The 18,982-nt window shown below is 42.0% G+C and overlaps 1 protein-coding gene across 1 annotated transcript in view; it reads left to right on the top strand.

Moving 5' to 3' along the window:
• LOC149188029 (ADP/ATP translocase At5g56450-like) overlaps positions 1 to 17,562 on the top strand; it is a 123,132-nt gene extending 105,570 nt beyond the window's left edge. Inside the window, exon 2 of the mRNA XM_089411544.1 lies at positions 16,820 to 17,562. Within this exon, the coding sequence (XP_089267670.1) occupies positions 16,820 to 17,461 (642 nt within the window). The 3' untranslated portion in view covers positions 17,462 to 17,562. The remainder of the gene's footprint in view (positions 1 to 16,819) is intronic.
• The last annotated feature ends 1,420 nt before the right edge of the window (positions 17,563 to 18,982 follow it).

The raw sequence follows: 18,982 nt of genomic DNA, 5'->3' as shown, positions 1-18,982 counted from the left end.
CACCTAGCCATCAAAATCAAAGCCGCATTTGTATGAAAATGCAGGGTTTAGGAAGAGGGCTGCTGCATGAATGGGTCGATGAAGCATCCTTGTCCACCGACTATCAATCACATCCCATAACATCATATGCCTATCAAGCCCAGTAGAACCCTTGTTTTCATAATAAGAATGAATAGCCTCCTTGGCCCTATCCATGGCCTCATACAAATAAGCCATTGTAGGCTTCACTCCATCTACCAATCTTAGAACCTTTACTATAGGTTCACTAACTGAGCATGCTTCTTTTAGTCCCTACCAAAACGTGTCAGACTACACCATTTTTGCAATGGCTCTCTTGTCCTGTTTCCTGCTATGTTTACAATCATGCCACTCATTAGAAACAAACATTTGCTTCAACTCAAACTGGCATCGAAGCAAAGACTGAAGAGTAATAAAGTTTGTGGCAAAATGTTTGATTGCAGGACACCGCAACTCCTTATTTCTAGTGAACCTCCTCATAAGGCTAAGAACGAAAGCATGGTTATAAATAAACTTGGGGCTACTTCTAGCCATATCAACCACCTCCTTGATGAAGGAATGTTTCCCCATATCCTCAAGCGACAAATCGATACAATGTGTTGCACACGGAGTCCAGAACAATGTGCAATGCCCCTCTCCATAAGCATCTATTTTTAATAATAATTAAATATTAAGGGTTTGACTAAGGTCATTAGGTCAAAATTAGCCGTTGGTGATATAGCCGTTGGAGTCTCTGCATACTCTATTTAAACAAGCTAAGCCGGATTGGTTCTTCAACTTGTCCTGACGATGAACCACACTGGTTGGTTCGAAACGCGTCGACAAAAGATTGGTTATGTGATTTTGCCGAAGATTATCTATACAAAGACACATAATTAGCTGCGTTGTCTGTTATGACTTGCACCACATTCTGCACACCAATCTCCCTAATGAACCCATCTAACAACTCACATATCGTTGCGGTATCCTTGATTTGTGCTGATGCATCCATTGAATTAATAGACATGGTACCTTTAGGACAATGTACCAAGAAATTTAGAAGGGTCCTACCCTTCCTATCTATCCAACCATCAGACATCACTGTGCATCTAGAAACTTCCCATGTTTTTTTCAACTCCGCCAATCTAGAGTTGATGTCCTGCTTTTCTACTTGAAGAATTGGCCCTCGCAACTCCTCATATGTAGCACTTTTGTACCCTGGGATCACAACAACAATAGCATCACACATTGGCTGCCAAAATGGATTGGTTTTGGTGATGCTGAGAGGTAAGTTGCTCCATTAAAGACACCTCCCCATGACTCTATCTGCTTCTTGCTTCTCCTTTTTTTAACAATTGATTTTATGGAAGGTTGTGCTCCATGTCTTGTTCGTGGAACAAAAAATGATGACTTCACACTAGCAGTAGCAGGTGACACTGTGGAGCCTCTCCTACTACCCTCAGCCACAAAATCAGAAGAAGATATCCCGAAAGATCTACCTGCACGTTCAACCTTGTTTCTTTCTGCCTCTTCCTTCTTTCTGTCTTTTTCATCAATTGCTTCAAGAGCTTTTTATATAAGTTCTGGACTAGAAACTGTACAATTCCCAACATCATGTTCAATGAGTCTAGCTAGATGGCATTTCAATCGCGTAACCCCTTCTGTCAACCTGGTCACACACAATTTGCATGATAGATATGCCCGATTTGTCCCACCATCAGGCTTCCCATACTCCCAAAATGGGTCCAAGGCTTTTGGCATATTTTAATTTTGTAGTGAGCTAACTCAAATCTAGGGCACCAATTTTTTTGGAATTAATGATTAAACTTACTCTACCCATACACAAAAAATAATAAGTAGTAACCACCTCATTTTACAAAATATTTTTTTGCTACATTATTTGCAATGTGAATTCAATGAAAAATGATAATAAGAGGGTGCATTTGAAAGTTAAAAAAAGAAATGGAGTTTGCCGTCCAAATATGGATAAAACCATTACATTGGCTCATGGACATGAAAATCATAGCAAATGGAAAAAAGAAGAAGAAGCAAAATGTTAGTGGGCAAAGAGGCAAGCAAGAATAACCCTGAATCTATCAAAAAAATCATTAACATAGGGGTTTTTTAGAACATACCTGTTAATGGAAGACATGACGATTGTCTCACTGTTCTTCAATCTTTGATCAATAAAAAATTCGTATTTGGTGGCGATAATGGCTATTCAACCCTCAATTCCTCCTTGACAACAAGCACAATGCTCTCTCCTTCCTTCTCCAACAATCAGAAAAAAAATGAGAAAAAAAATCGAATTTCGCCTTTTTTAGCCGCGGACCAACGATTTTTTCCCCGATCGACGATATTTTGGATCGTCGCACGATATTTGCCGAAACATCGCCGATATTTAGGAAATATCGCGATATTTCCTTTGCGATATTTCATCTCCTTGAAAATATTGTGATATTTGCAAAAATCGGCGATATTATATACAGTGGTTTCAACACTTATCCCCTACAAATGTGTCCAAGAGATCTCCTTCTCTTCTCCTCCTCAGTCAAGCATAATACATAGCACTAGGGTTTCCAAAACACTATTCTTCTTCTTTCACAAGAGCTACAAGAATAAAATTTCTTTACTGTTGATTTGGGGTAGCATCGGATGTGCTCTAGCCATGAAAATTGGTCGAGAGGCTAAAGCACATGAGATCTCCAATACCCAGAAATGGTTTGGGCAGATTCTAAACAGTGTGGGAGATATTGAAATAATTAATATTTTTAATGGAGTCACTAAGTTTAAACTTAGGGAAAATAGAATATTAATGTGAATTAATATAAAACTGTGTTAGAAGGGTCAATAAGTCATGGATCAAGCCAGAGTTAATCTTAGCCATTGATTAGGGACTTAATCTCGGCCGTTGATTTGTCAACGAGAAAAGTATATAAGGAGGCTTGAGGGTCACTTGGAGAACACATCGAGCTGATCAAGATTTCGATTTTCTGGGACAGGGTTTGCTGAGGAAGTCGAAAGAGTGATCAGAGTTGCAGCTAAGGGGCAGTGAATACAGAAGTAAAGAGGCAGAGAGGGTACTGCGAGAATCAGTGAAAAAGCTGGGAGAGAGGGACGTAGAGCCAGCTAGGGCCCATATAGAGGCAACCAGGAGCTGCTTAGTGCCTCAGAGAGCCAGCATGGGTGACATAGTGCCTCTAGAGGTTGACGCAGGGGTTACTGGGTTGACGCTGGGCCAGGAAGGGCTGACACAGTCCATAGAGGCTGATACTGGGGTTTTCATGGAGCAGATTGGAGCTGGCAGTTGTTGGAGTGTTTATCCGGGGTTTCAGCTAGAATATTTGCTTCCGAGTAGAGAGGTACTACTGCCGAGATTATTCTCTGTTGGGTGAGCCAGTTTTGGCACTCATATTGTATTCAGACACTGCATAATAATAAAACCCTCTGATAGCTGCACTAATTTTCCCACATTGGGTTTTTCCGGGGACATTGGTCCAAAAGCAACGGTGTCACTTGTGTGCTTGTTTCGTTTCCTTCAGTTGATGATCTGTAATGTGTTGAGCATGTACTCGTATTTATTTTAAGTATTTACATGGTAAATAACTTGTTAATTAATCAGAACAAGTAGGTAGAAATAAATCAGAAAAGTACATGAAGGGTTTCTAACAGTTAGACTTAGAAATTCCAACATGGTATTAGAGCTTGGTTGCAAATCACATGAGAACTGAGGACATCCGCTGAGTAGAGCAGCAACAATAGAAAACAACTCTCCCGAGTGACAGAAGCTGTTCCTAGCAGAGAAGCAGCAAGGAAGGGGTGATGCAGTGCCTGCGATATCAAGTTTGAGCCAGGAAGAGGATCAACGTAGTGGCAGAGGGGAGCAAACTTGACCTACGCAATGCCCAATCATCTTTCTCAGTCAGGAAGGATTGATGCCCGTGGCCAGGAGGTGCGAATTTTGTTGATTTCGGGATTGCGCAAAGCCTAGAAGCTCTAACTTTCAGTTTGCTGGGGCTTAGGAGGCTGTGGGTAAGTTGTAGAGTGAAGCTGGTGGGGTACTATAGTCAGAACAATACCTAACAGGGCAAGACCAAGGAGGAGGGAGTTGCTATCGAGGATTTCCAGCCAAGAAATCCGGATTAGTGGTGCAGCTGCACTAAGGATCGGAGTGGGGGCATCTCGACATTGGCAGAGGGGTTTCTAGTAGGGAAATCGAGGCTCAGAGGGAGTCACACTGAGAACTTCCAGGAGGGAAGTAGAGGAGTAGCGAGATGGCAGTGAATAGGGTAAGAGACCAGGATAGATTGGATGGAGCCAGAATCTTATCCGTTTTAGACAGGAATCGTCTCAAGCAATTCGCCTTGAGGACAATAGCGGTCCCAGTTGACTCGACTAATAACGATAAGTACGAGGATGTAATGGCGAGGGCCAAGAGCATCATCCTTGACGGGGTCAAGGACCGTGTAGTACCACACATTGCCGAGAAGAATACGATAAATGAGATGTGGGAGGTCCTAAAGAATTTTTATCAGCATACTTCTGTGTGGAGGAAGATGCTACTAGAAAATCAGCTGCGGTCATACTATATGCAGAAGGGAGAACGGATCGAACCGTTGGTCGATTGAAGGAGATCTGGGATTAGCTAAGTTCCATAGGAGCCACGCCGGATCAAGAATTGATGGTGAGAACAACCCTGAACGCAGTCTTAGAAGACTAGGAGGTAAACGTTCAGAGCATATTGGGCAGGGCGACCCTTCCAAATTGGTAGGAAATGTGGGCGGCTCTTTGCCAAGAAGAGACCAGAAGGCTAAGCAAGGCGGGAAGTAGCGGCAAGGGGATCAAAATCAAGGAGGAGGAAGAGGAGGATGCGCCCTAGCATCTGAGGGAAAGCAGGAGAAACGAAAGAAGAAGGACCTCTCCAAGGTCAAATGCTTCAACTGTGGGGAATTGGGTCACTATGCGAGCCAGTGTCCAAGGAAGAAGAGCAAGGGAGAGGCTTCCGAGACCAAGGTTGTGCCAGCAAGGGCGGAGAAGGAATTGGAGACAGATGATCACTGTGCCATGAGTGCTCACACACCACTTGAGCGGAAGTATGGAGACATCGAGTTGTAGTTAGACGGACTACAGGCGATGAGGGGCAAGATCCTTGAGGTACCCAACCTCTTGGATTATACCTTGTTACGAGAGCACCACAGAGGAGTAACAAGACAGGTGGATGTCGGTAGAGACAGATGCGGATGGAGCGAAAGAGGGAGCTATAGTGTAGGAGTCCCAGGATAGCGTGAGGCAGCATTGCGAGATGCACAGAGTTGTTGCAGCGACACAGAGGTTAGAGAGGGAGCACTTGTCAGTGACAGAGGGAGATTCAACATCGGGAGTGTTTCTAGCTTGACGGAGATGTCAAAGTTGGGAGATCAGTTACTTACTTCTCAGTAACTGAGTTGCAGTGCAACAGTGAGCAGTGGCAGCGCTATGGGCAGCATGATGAGAGGGGTTGTAGTGTAGATGCAAAAGTGGCAGTGGCAGGGCCATGGGCAGCAGCATGGATGCCGAGGGAGCTTCCGTACAGATGCAGCAGTAGCAGTGGCAGGGCCATAGGTAGCAGTATATGATGCAACAGTGCAGAGGATGTTGGGCAGCGGACCTAGCATCAGCACAAGGACCGATGCCAGATGACCAGGGTGATGCTCAGTGAGGAGTATTACTAGAGCATAGTCCTCGCTTAGAGGGAGTGTTGATTTGGGGTAGCATCGGATGTGCTTTAGCCACGAAAATTGGTGGAGAGGCTAAAGCACATGATATCTCCAATACCCAAAAATGGTTTGGGCATATTCTAAACAGTTTGGGAGATGTTAAAATAGTTAATATTTTTAATGGAGTCCCTAAGTCTAAACTTAGGGAAAATAAAATATTAATGTGAATTAATATAAAACGGTGTTAGAAGGGTCCAAAAGTCATGGATCAAGCCATAGTTATTCTTAGCTGTTGATTAGGGATTTAATCTCAGTCGTTGATTTGTCAACGAGAAAAGTAGATAAGGAGGCTTGAGGGTCACTTGGAGAACACACCGAATTGATCAAGATTTCGATTTTCTGGGGCAGGGTTTGGTGAGGAAGTCGAAAGAGTGATCAGAGTTGTAGCTGAGGGGCAATGAATACAGAAGCAGAGAGGAAGAGAGGGTACCGGGAGAATCAACGCAGAAGCCGGGAGAGAGGGACGCAGAGCCAGCGAGGGCCCACGCAGAGGCAGCCAGGAGCTGCGCAGTGCCTCAGAGGGCCAACGTGGGTGACGCAGAGGATCTAGAGGCTGAGGTAGGGGTTATTGGGCTGGCGCTGGGCCAGGAAGGGCTGACGCAGTCCCTAGAGGCTGACACTGGGGTTTTTGTGGGGCATATTGGAGCTGGGAGCTGTCAGAGTGTTTATCCGGGGTTTCAGTCGGAATATCTGCTTCTGAGTAGAGAGGTACTATTGCCGAGATTATTCTCTGTTGGGTGAGCAAGTTTTGGCACCCAGATTGTATTCAGAAACTGCATAATAATAAAACCCTCTGATAACTGCACCGGTTTTCCCACATTGGGTTTTTCCGGGGACATTGGTCCAAAAATAACGGTGTCACTTGTGTGCTTGTTTTGTTTTCTTCAGTGGATGATCTGTAATGTGTTGAGCATGTACTTGTATTTATTTTCAGTATTTACATGGTAAATAACTTGTTAATTAATCAGAGCAAGTAGGCAGAAATAAATCAGAAAAGTACATGAAGGGTTTCTAATAGTTAGACTTAGAAATTTCAACATGGTATCAGAGTGTGGTTGTAGATCACAGGAGAACTGAGGACATCAGCGGAGCAGAGCAGCAACAGAAAACAACTGTCCCGAGTGACAAACACTGTGCCTAGCAAAGAAGCAGCAAGGAAGGGGTGACATAGTGCATGCGTTATCAAATTTGAGTCGAGAAGAGGATCAACGCAGTGGTAGAGGGGAGCAGACTTGACCTACGCAGTGCCCGATAATCTTTCTCAGTTAGGAAGGATTGACGCCTGTGGCTTGGAGGTGCGAATTTTGCTAGTGTCGGGAATGCACATAGCCTAGAAGCTCTAACTTTTAGTTTGCTGGGGCTTAGGAGGCTGTGGGTAAGTTGTAGAGTGAAGCTGGTGGGGTACTGTAGTCAGAACAATACCTAATAGGGCTAGACCAAGGAGGGAGTTGCTACCAAGGATTTCCAGCCAAGAAATCCGGATCAGTGGTGCAGCTGCACTAAGGATCGGAGTGGGGGCATCTCGACTTTGGCAGAGAGATTTCCAGGAGGGAAATCGAGGCTCAAAGGGAGTCACACCGAGAACTTCCAGGAGGGAAGTAGAATAGATAAGATTTTGGCCTTCCAGACTACGAAGTTTGAGGCTCCATCCAATCTGTCCTGGTCTCCTACCCCGTTCACTGCCATCTTGCTTGAGGACAATAGTGGTCCCAGTTGACCCGACTGATAACAATAAGTACGAGAATGCAATGGCGAGGGCCAAGAGCATCATCCTTGACGAGGTCAAGGACAATGTAGTACCACACATTGTCGAGAAGAATACGACAAATGAGATGTGGGAGGCCCTAAAGAAGTTGTATCAGCATACTTCCGTGCAGAGGAAGATGCTACTAGAAAATTGGCTGCGGTCATACTAGATGCAGAAGGGAGAACAGATCGACCCCTTCCTCGGGCAATTAAAGGAGATCTGGGATCAGCTGACTTCGATAGGAGCCACGCCGGATCAAGAATTGATGGTGAGAACAACCCTGAACGCAGTCTCAAAAGACTGAGAGGTGTTTGTCTAGAGCATACTGAGCAGGGCGACCCTTCCAGATTGGGAGGAAATGTGGGTGGCTCTTTGCCAAGAAGAGATTAGAACGCTAAGCAAGGCGGGAAGTAGCGGCAAGGGGATCAGAATCAAGAAGGAGGAAGTGGAGGATGCAGCCCTAGCATTTGAGGGAAAGTAGGAGAAACAGAAGAAGAAGGACCTCTCCAAGGTCAAATGCTTCAACTGTGGGGAACTGGGTCACTATGCGAGCCAGTGTCCAAGGAAGAAGAGCAAGGGAGAGGCTTCCGAGACCAAGGCTGCGCCAACAAGGGCGAAGAAGGAATTGGAGACAGATGATGACTGTGCCATGAGTGCTCACATGCCACTTGAGCGGAAGTGGGGAGACATCTAGTTGTAGTTAGACGGATTACAAGCGATGAGGGGCAGGATCCTTGAGGTACCCAACCTCTTGGATTATACCTTTGCTATGAGAGCCCCAAAGAGGAGTAGCAGGACTGGCGGATGTCGGTAGAGATAGATGTGGATGGAGCGAAAGAGGGAGCTACAGTGCAGGAGTCCCAGGACAACGTGAGGTAGCAGTGCGAGATGCACAGAGTTGTTGCAGCAGCACAGAGGTCAGAGAGGGAGCACTTGTTAGTGACAGAGGGAGCTTCAACATCGGGAGTGTTTCTAGCCTAACGAAGATGTCAGAGTTGGGAGATCAGTTACTTACTTCTCAGTAACTGAGTTGCAGTGCAACAGTTAGTAGTGGCAGTGCTATGGGCAACACGATGCAACATGATGAGAGGGGTTGCAGTGCAGATGCAACAGTGGCAGTGGCAGGGCCATGGGCAGCAACACAAATGTAGAGGGAGCTGTCGTATAGATGCAGCAGTGGCAGTGGCAGGGCCATGGGTAGTAGTACATGATGCAACAGTGCAGAGGATGTTGGGTAGCAGGCCTAGCATCAGCACAAGGACCAATGCCGGATGATCAAGGTGATACTTAGTGATGAGTATTACTAGAGCACAGTGCTCGCTAAGAGGGAGTATTGCTTTGGGGTAGCGTCGGATGTGCTCTAGCCACGAAAATTGGTGGAGAGACTAAAGCACATGAGATCTCCAATACCCAGAAATGGTTTGAGCAGATTCTAAACAATTTGGGAGATATTAAAATAATTAATATTTTTAATGGAAAATATTAATGTGAATTAATATAAAACTGTGTTAGAAGGGTCCAAAAGTCATGGATCAAGCCAGAGTTAATATTAGCTGTTGATTAGGGACTTAATCTCGGTCGTTGATTTGTTAACAAGAAAAGTATATAAGGAGGCTTGAGGGTCACATGGAGAACACACCGAGTTGATCAAGAATTCGATTTTCTGGGGTAGGGTTTGCTGAGGAAGTCGAAAGAGTGATCAGAGTTGCAACTGAGGGGAAATGAATACAAAGGTAGAGAGGCAGAGAGGGTACCGTGAGAATCAACGCGCAGAGCCAGCCAGATGCCACACAGAGCCAGCTAGGGCCCACACAGAGGCAGCCAGGAGTTGCTCAGTGCCTCAGAGAGCCAGCATGGGCGACACAAAGGCTCTAGAGGCTGACACAGTGCCTCTAGAGGTTGACGTAGGGATTATTGGGCTAACGCTGGGCCAGGAAGGGTTGATGCAGTCCCTAGTGGCTGACACTGGGGTTTTCGTGGGGCAGATTGGAGCTGGGAGTTGTCGGAGTGTTTATCCAGGGTTTCAGCCGGAATATCTGCTTCTGAGTAGAGAGGTACTATTGCTGAGATTATTCTCTGTTGGGTGAGCCGGTTTTGGCACCCAGATTGTATTCAAAAACTGCATAATAATAAAAGCCTCTGATAGTTGCACTGGTTTTCCCACATTGGGTTTTTCCGGGGACATTGGTCCAAAAACAATGGTGTCACTTGTGTGCTTGTTTTGTTTCCTTCAGTTGGTGATCTGTAATGTGTTGAGCATGTACTTGTATTTATTTTCAGTATTTATATGGTAAATAACTTGTTAATTAATCATAACAAGTAGGCATAAATAAATCAGAAAAGCACATGAAGGGTTTTTAACAGTTAGACTTAGAAATTCCAATATTTACCTTTTGGGGTTTACCACAAACCCTAGTTTCTTTGCCTCCTTTGTAATGAAACCCTAATTCTAGAAAACCCTTGCACTTTGAAATAGAGATTGATAATACAATAAAGATGAGAGAGAGAGAGAGAGAAGTTTGCTCCACTCACATCTTAATTCAAGCATGTGAATAAAAATGAATATACAAGCCTCCATGGAAGCAAGCAAGTGCACACATTACATTTAGGGCTCAATGCCCCTCCTCTAGAGCAAAGTGTCCTCCAAGCAAGCAATCAAACTCCATTTGCTAGCTACATGAAGAAGTCACCAAGCTTCATAGGTGTGCAATGTTTTGGGGAAGAATGCCATATGAACATCCATACATGGTTTAACAATCAACAAACAAGTTAACTCGACTATGTTTTTCTATCACAAAACAACCAAGGGTCTCATCCATACACCATGCAACCCACATCACATGAAGCCCCCCCCAAGCATGGTATAAACACTTGGAGTGACCTCGAAGGATGACATCTCTAAGGTAATCAATGCTAAATCTTTCTCATTTACTTTGCCAGTTTCCAATGGCTGATCATGAATATCTCTCAATTTTAGCAAGTGGTCTGAATTTTAATCACTCTTTTCCGTTTTCGTTGAAAATGACAAACTCTTAAGGCAAAATGCCCTACCTTTATGGGAAGTTTCATTCATTTCTGTCAACCTTCTCCACATTATAAAAATGTCCTCTGCATCTTGCACTTAGGGCAACATATCATTTGAATTGTCAACTTTATTAGTGCTCAAGATTTAAATGAATACACACTCAAACATATACTTTGTAATATGATAATTGAATAATGAATGAATGATTATGCCATACAATTGCATGAAGGCTTTATATAATGTTGAAGAGATGGTTGATGATAGACAATCGCGACCATTAGAGAGAAAGGTCCTAATTAATAATTATATAACTAGGGTTTGAGTTATATAAACTTGGTTATATATATATGAACATATAGGTATATTACAGTTGGCACCACACTTCTCTATTCTTCATGCTAGAGGCTTCCACATCATTCTCATCATTAGAGTCTCTCCTATCCTTGCTTGTTACCAATCCTACTGGAATATGGCACTCGTGTGTTGCTTCTAGATGTAGAAGTTGTGACTCTTGAACTTTTGAATAGGGTCTAACATTATATTTGAGAGACTCAACATTTTCTCTTAACAAATAAATATGATGTCCCAAAGAAATCATTTAACTACCTTAGAGAATGTTAAGTTACCTCAAAAACTTTGTTGTGTTCACATGTTGTCATACCACCCGACCCACAGTAGCACCAACTTGACATCACCATTGTCACGCTAGTCTATAGTACAAACTTTTTGTTTGCCCAACAAACTAGAAAACAATTTTGTGCAAATTCTGAAAAGTTCAAGAAAAGTTACGCTGATATTTTGAATTCAAAACTTTAGCCCTTCTCAAATTTTGTGCCTATTGCTATGCACGTCAATGTGTTGCTGCTGTACACGTCACCCAAAATATTTGCAGGTTTTTGTTCACATAAACCTCAAAAATCATGCTATGTGCTTTCTGCCTTGTATTGACGCCTTTCTCTGTTAGCACGATTTTGCCTTGGAATTTGTGCTTTTGTTTGTCATTTTGGCTATACATTGGGACTCAACCTCTGCTGGAAATTTTGTACTTGTATGCTTCTTGAAGAACATTTCTATATGCATGCTGCATGCTTCAAACAACTTTGTATGAATGTTTTTGTTGATAATGGTGTAATCTTCACATGTGGCCACGACAATTTGATATTTTATCATTAAGTCGTTTGTTTAGGCATTACTTATGGTTAAGTCCATTATTATCTGATGTAAGGAAGATGGTCATAGGTATGCCTGAATTTAACTTAGATCATGAAGGTGTTTGTTAGGGTTGTAAAGCTGGAAAACATATAAGGAGACCATTCCCCTCGAGTGAAATTCAAACTATCGATATTCTTCAATTGGTTCATTATGATCTATTAGGTATGTTGCTCGTGACATCTTTGGGTGGATATTTTTACTATGCTATTTTTGTGGATGACTTCTCTCTTAAAACATGGATCTATTTCTTAAAGAAGGACGAAGTGTTCAAATGGTTCCGCTCTTTCAAAGCCTTGGTTGAGAATCAAATATGGAAGAAGATCAAAATATTGAGGATCGATAATGGGACCAAATATGAGTCAAATGAATTCAATGACTATTGTAGAGACACTGACATTAAGAGGGAGACCACTACTGCATATACTCTTGTACAGAATGGTGTTGCCGAAAGGAAGAATCAAAGTATCATAGAAGCCCCACCTATGCCATGCTTCATGACCAAGGTCTACCGAAGTTCTTATGGGGAGAAGCTGCCAACACCGCTGGGTATGTTTAAAATAGATGCCCACGTCAAGCATTGGACTTCAAGACACCCGAAGAAGTTTTCACCGATAAGAAACTCGATGTTTCTCATTTTAGAATTTTTGGTTGTCCCATATATTTTCATGTGCCGAAAGAGAAAAGAAACAAATTAGATGCATCTAGGAAGAAAGGAACGTTTGTGGGCTATAGTGAAACTTCAAAGGCATATAGAATCTATGTGCCTGGTCAAAGGGAAGTGGAAATAAGTCATGATGTCACTTTCGATGAAGATTCTGCCCTTAGGAAAGTCTGAGATCTTCCTATCCCTAGGAAGGACAATAATGATGATGATGCAGGAAAGCAGGATGAACCTCTGTCTGATGATCCGATGCTCGATGTTGAAGGTCCGATGGATCCCATTGATCCACCTCCTAGTGAGCCCTCTACTTCAAGAAAATGACCTTTGTGGCTCAAAGATACTCTTGAAGATGCTGAGAAACACATTGCATCGAGGGGGACATTTCGTGAAAGCAAGAAGCCGAACAGGTACCAAGGGTACTTAGCTACCATGAGTACCATTGTACAATCTGAGCCTTGTACATTCGAAGAAGCCATGAAACACCAAGTTTGGAAGGATGCGATGAACGAGGAATATGAGTCGATCATGAAGAATGATGTTTGGGATGTGGTTCCTAGACCCAAGGACAAGTTAGTGGTCACTTCAAAATGGCTTTACAAAATCAAACATGGCGCTGATGGGATTGCTGAAAAGTTCAAAGCCAAATTTGTTGCTCGAGGCTTCTCTCAAAAGGAAGGAGTAGACTATGATGAGATATTTGCACTGGTTTCCCTATATACCACCATCTGTTCAATCATAGCCCTTTCTTCCTCAAAGGATGGAGCCTGCACCAAATGGATGTCAAAATTGCCTTCTTGCATGGTTCGCTTATGGATGAAGTCTATGTAGAACAACTCGAGGGATTCGAAGTTCAAGATCATAAGACACATGTATGTAGGTTGAAGAAATCCCTCTATGGGTTGAAGCAAGCCCCGAGGGTTTGGTATGAGAGGATTGATAGCTATCTTGTGAAGTTGGGATTTACAAGGAGCGATGTTGACCCAAACCTATACTTCAAGGTTGAAAAGACAAGCCTCTCATTTTGGTCCTTTATGTGGATGATCTCTTTCTGACAAGTGATGAGCCTCTTATTCATCAATGCAAGAGGGAGTTGGCTTTCGAGTTCGAGATGAAGGACCTAGGACTGATGCTCCTTCCTAAAAGATTGAATGTCTGGCAAAAGCCAGGTGACATTTTCCTTTCTCAAGGGAAATACATTGCGACGCTGCTTGAGAGATGTGGGATAGTGGATTGAAAATCCATATCTAATCCGATGGAACTCAACTTTAAGAAGCTATGTGTAAGTGTTGTTGGGCTCGGATGAGTGGTTCTCTTGCCGATGCCCTAACACACATCCTACCCATGGAGTTCGGGACTCATGGGAAGTACCTCTCATTTGGACAAATAAGTTGGGAAAAGATGGTTAGTGACCATAACACTATCGATGGACGCATCGTGTACTGTCGTACTCCCTATGACTAGGATGCATGGTGTTCAACAACTCGATCTGGGATCAAGGATTGACTTTCAGTGGAGAGTGGTATGATCTTATGACTCACTCTCGATCACTTCTTCATTATTACTTCATGGTTCAGCAGAGCAGAGCAGGGCAGTGATGACAAAGATGGTACATAATGACAAGATGGCAGGATGATGATAGATGTATTAACAAGTGGAATTCTCCCTAGTTGAGAGGGAGTGTTAAAATTGGCAACTAGGGCCAAATTCCAACTTGGGACAACTCATATGATGGAGATGATTATTGCATTGGATTCCTCTTTTCTAGAAGTCCAATTTTGATATAAAGATCATTTCATTCTGACAAGCAGAAGTGGAATTTTGAATTTATTCTCTCATGCACAAATTGTCAAGGTCGGCCTCAGTCAAATAAAGTCCAATAGATGTGTCTCCACACCCTCAATGAATTGTATAAATAGGAGCGACCTCTCTCCTCATTTAAACATCACCCATCACATCACACATCTCTCTCTCCTCTCTTGATTGGTTCGTACAACTTGAAGACAGCCTCTCTCTTCTTTGAACATGGGGCAGGAGGCCGAATTCTTCTAGGACAGAACAGGCCAAATTTAAAAAAAACAGACCAGCGATGACCAAGGCTCATTTGACCTCCGTTGACTTCGGTTTTCAGGGAAGAATTTCGATATTTGGAGGCTGCATTTATTGGCACAAAAATCGAGGAGTTTGGGACAATTTGACCAGCGTTGACTTCAGATTTGACTGCAGAAATTACAGCAGTGTTTCTCTCTCCTTTGACTGGGTTTGACCAAACTGTTTTGGGCTGACTTTGACTCTCCTGGAAGGCCGAATTGGACTGCTGTTGATCGAGCTGCTTGGAGGACATTTTGGTGCTGCTTTGACCAGCGTTGAATTTCTGATTAGCGCTGCAGTTGACTGTTGTTGACTGCTGATTTTGACAAGGGCTGTTTTGGGCAAGTAAATTTGATATTTGTACTCTCTTTTTCTTTGCTGAACTATTGAATAAGAATAAGAAGATTTGATCAAAGGGTTTTCTCCACATTGGGGTTTTTCCTTGGCATGCGCCAAATCTTGTGTTCTCTTGTCTTGGCTTGTCTTCTGCACATGTTTTTATGTTCTATCTGCATTCACTGTCAATGTGTTTAAATTAATGTGATTGCTACTGGAAATAATTGGAAATTGTCATTAGGCTGATAAGGAACATTCAAGTAAATTGTGCCAAAGCATAGAACATACCATTGTTATCTAAAATTAACAGGATTCCTTTGGCTTGGAGGCTGGACACTTCAACCTATGGTTCCTTAGCTTCTTGTTTATGCCCCTCTTGTGGCTATTTTGAAGGTGGTATTATATGCTCCTCTTCTAATTCAACCAAGGTTTTTGCCTCTGCCATTGGATTCGCTATAGAGACTTCTGCTTGTGGCCCTTTAGGTCCTTTTAGTTTACCAAGGTCCAAGAGACATATCCTCTACTGTGATCTTTTTTTTTTGTACCAAATCCTCATAAATTTCTTTTGAACATAAATATTTGTTGTACCAATTGATTCCATCCAAGGATATCCAAGAATAACATCCACATCATGGATATCTATGGCATAAAAATCTAAATGCCACACATTTATCCATGGAAATATCCAAATCTTTGAAAATGTGAACATTTACACCATCAACCCATGTGCTTTGAATATTCCTAGCTGGTATTTGCAATCTTTTAAGCAAATTAGCATGGATAAGACTATATTGGCTACTAGGGTTTATAGAGAATTTCTTGCTCTTGTTGAATACATCCATGAATTTGTAATATAGATTTTCCACATCAAAATAAACCCTTGGATTCAAGACGTTGTCTTTAGGTGCATCTTTCGGTCATGAAGAAATTGCAACGAGATAAGTTTTCAAATTTAGTAATGGCAGGGCCAAAAACCTCTTTTTATTAGCATATTTTCTCAATATGTTGAGGATTCATGCATGGCTATAAATATATTCTTTACCAGTGGTATATTAGAGTATGTTTCAATAGTCTAGGCAATGACTATACAGAATCCCTCTCCACATGCGTGAGCAGTGCCAGCATGGCATGTCTTCCTTACCCCGAATCTTAGTGGAATCTGCATCTTTACTAAGATTACAATCTCAGCTGAGAATTGTACCGCTAACTCTGGCTTGAAGGTTGCATTTTCTCCCAGGTAGAAGGGAAAAGATCCTCATTTAAATGTAGCCTTATGTATCTGTTTTCAGAAGGTGCAGATCCCCACTAACTGAATATATTTCTGCATGTCTGGGAATTCCCATAGAATGATACGCTTCTAATGCAATGGGCTGACAAAAAGGATGGCAAACTCAGAAGCAACCCATTCCCAGATTATGTCAGCTACATCTTTCTGGCAGTTTTCTTATCAAGCATGCTTGAAGCTTGTTTGACTGAGGCAATATGATGTATATCGGCTTTCAGGCTCTATCTTAGTCATTGTTACGAGGTCTTGTCTCTTCAGTTTATCCGTGCAATGGCTTCTTGTGAGGTATTTCTTTTAGCCTTGTCAATGGTGTTATTAATTATTGTTTGTCTGTTATGTGGTTGACAACATTTGTTCCCAGGATTCAGGCATTACCTATGTTTCCTTAATCATCATAAGTTTTGTGCATCGACCAATAGGTGTGAATGGAACAAAATGCATTGTAAAATAGGCATGGCTAATGTTAATTTTAACTTAATCTTCTTTTCGTTTGAACTATTCATCTACCTTTTTTTTCTTCCTTTTTGTCTATGCAAAGCAACATGCGTAACATAGTTGTTTTTAGAAATTTGCAACGTGGCTCTTTCTTGGAAGTTGGATGTGGGGAATGTTTAACGTGTTCCTAACATGCTTTTAGTGCTTGGATCTGCAAACATCTTTAAGACGTAGTGGCTATGCATGGTGATATTCTCAGTAAATTATTTTCTTGCAGGACCTTTACAGATCTATGCTCACTTCTGGCCAGCTCCATGAGAAGCCATTGTCTAAGGCTCCAAGTAATTTCCTAGCAGGTTCTCTTGCAGGATGCTCAACCTTAATTATTATTTATCCTTTGGACATTGCGCACACACGGCTGGCAGCAGACATTGGTAAGAGAGAAGCAAGGCAGTTCAAGGGTCTCTTTCATTTCCTCAAAACTATACATCAGAAAGAGGGCTTGAAGGGAGTTTATCGTGGTCTACCAGCTTCATTGCACGGAATGATTGTTCACCGTGGTCTATACTTTGGGGGTTTTGATACTGCAAAAGACATGATGTTGGTGGACTCTCCCCACATTCCATTTTGGAAGAGGTGGATTGTGGCTCAAGGAGTAACTACCTCTGCTGGTTTGCTTTCCTATCCACTGGATACAGTTAGGCGGCGCATGATGATGCAATCAGGTTTGGAACACCGAATGTATAAGAATACTTGGGACTGCTGGAAAAAGATTTACAAGAGGGAAAGTGTGACTTCTTTCTACCGTGGGGCAGTATCAAACATGTTCAGGAGCACAGGGGCAGCGTTGATACTAGTTTTGTATGATGAGATGAAGAACTTAATGAATTGGGGAGTTTCCTGCACTAGAACATCGTGACTGATAACAAAAATAACCTCATCGTTGCTGTATTTTGTTGTTCAAACTAGCTAGGGCCCAGAACTATTGGTTGTTTGAAGAATCAATTTGTGTTTTTTTCATTCGTTTTGATCCCCAAAATTTTGAATTAATTAGTGTAGCAATGTTTTTTAAACCCTCAAAAGGAGGATTAGGATTCTAATAAATTGTTTGAAACACTAGTTTAATTTTCATGTGCTATTTTCCCTTTTGGCTCCCCAGATCTGAGACCCCAAACAGTTGAAATCCATTCTCACGACTTTTTAGGCCGTGAGAAAGATTAATATCTTCTGCTTTCTTTGCTACAAAAATGACATTATTGAAATGGCCTTCAGAAACGCTACGATTTGTATACTGCATCAGGTGTTTTACTGTATAGGCTATGCAATATGTACATATCTAACTTTGATTTAGTACCAATCTGTAAAACTCCAGAAGATGTTCTATATCCCTAGCAACACAACTGGAAACTCTTACTATGTTGGTGTTTAATCCTCGTACAAAGAAAAACAATGGCACTTCATCATGGGACAGAAGCATAACATTGGTGTTTAGTTTGTATGCTTTGTTGTCTTATGCAATAAGTAACTAGACTTTTAGTGTTCTCTCTCTCTACAATTCCTTAATGCAATGCAATGTATGACTGTGTTGTTTCTGTCTCTGACTAACTACATTCATCTCCATACATTATAGGCCACAAACTCATTTTAGAACAAACGAGCCATTTCCTTATGCAGAAGATTCATCTTTATGGGCAACTGCCAATACTATCGAGTTAGTAGTCATCGAAGACGTGGGTGGGCTTACAAAATTTATTTGGCATTTAAATTAAAGAAGCTCATTTCATTTTTAATTAGGGCTCTAGTTTGCTTGATGCAGTTTGGGAATCGTCTACGGACATAAGATCCTGGAGATCCAGAAGGCAATTCCCTATCTGCATCAATTAAGCTGGGGCCACAGATGATGTTTTCATTGCTTGCAACAGACGACCTCAAGGGTTTCAGTTAACTATGCGCACCTGAAAGAGCATTGTTAGTTTTAATAATTTCATGGTAGTTTTAATAATTTTATGATGAGCATTTATGTCTTAATTTGATGGATGTTTGATAATTCATTGGTGAGAATTTTTATTACACACGCCATCGGTGAAGCTATTGTTATAGAGAATGGTCATATTGAGAATAAAGATGAATATAAATGCTATAATGGGGTATTTATTGTAATAATTACAATGTATAATAGTTAAGTTTTTGGGAGTTAAGCAATATACTCCTAGCTCATCATAACACTTACGGAAATTGAACTAGGGCGGGGAGGATATCAATGGTTTCTTTCAACCACCGGAGACATACTCTTGTATATATCATTAGTCTTGTATTATCTTATTATGCGTAATCAAAAGGCTTGATGGAGCGTTGTGGCCAGAAAATAAGAGTTTTACCCGCTTATTCTAAATATAAACTAGCACAATCACATTTAATTAATTAAATGTAGCACGACCAC

The sequence above is a fragment of the Pinus tabuliformis genome, chromosome 3_1 (genome assembly GCF_031772625.1).
Source record: "Pinus tabuliformis cultivar Carrire ecotype Pingquan chromosome 3_1, CPIR1, whole genome shotgun sequence".
Taxonomy (NCBI): Eukaryota; Viridiplantae; Streptophyta; class Pinopsida; order Pinales; family Pinaceae; genus Pinus; species Pinus tabuliformis.
Note: the sequence above shows the minus strand (reverse complement) of the source record. Positions and strands in the feature narration are given on the sequence as shown.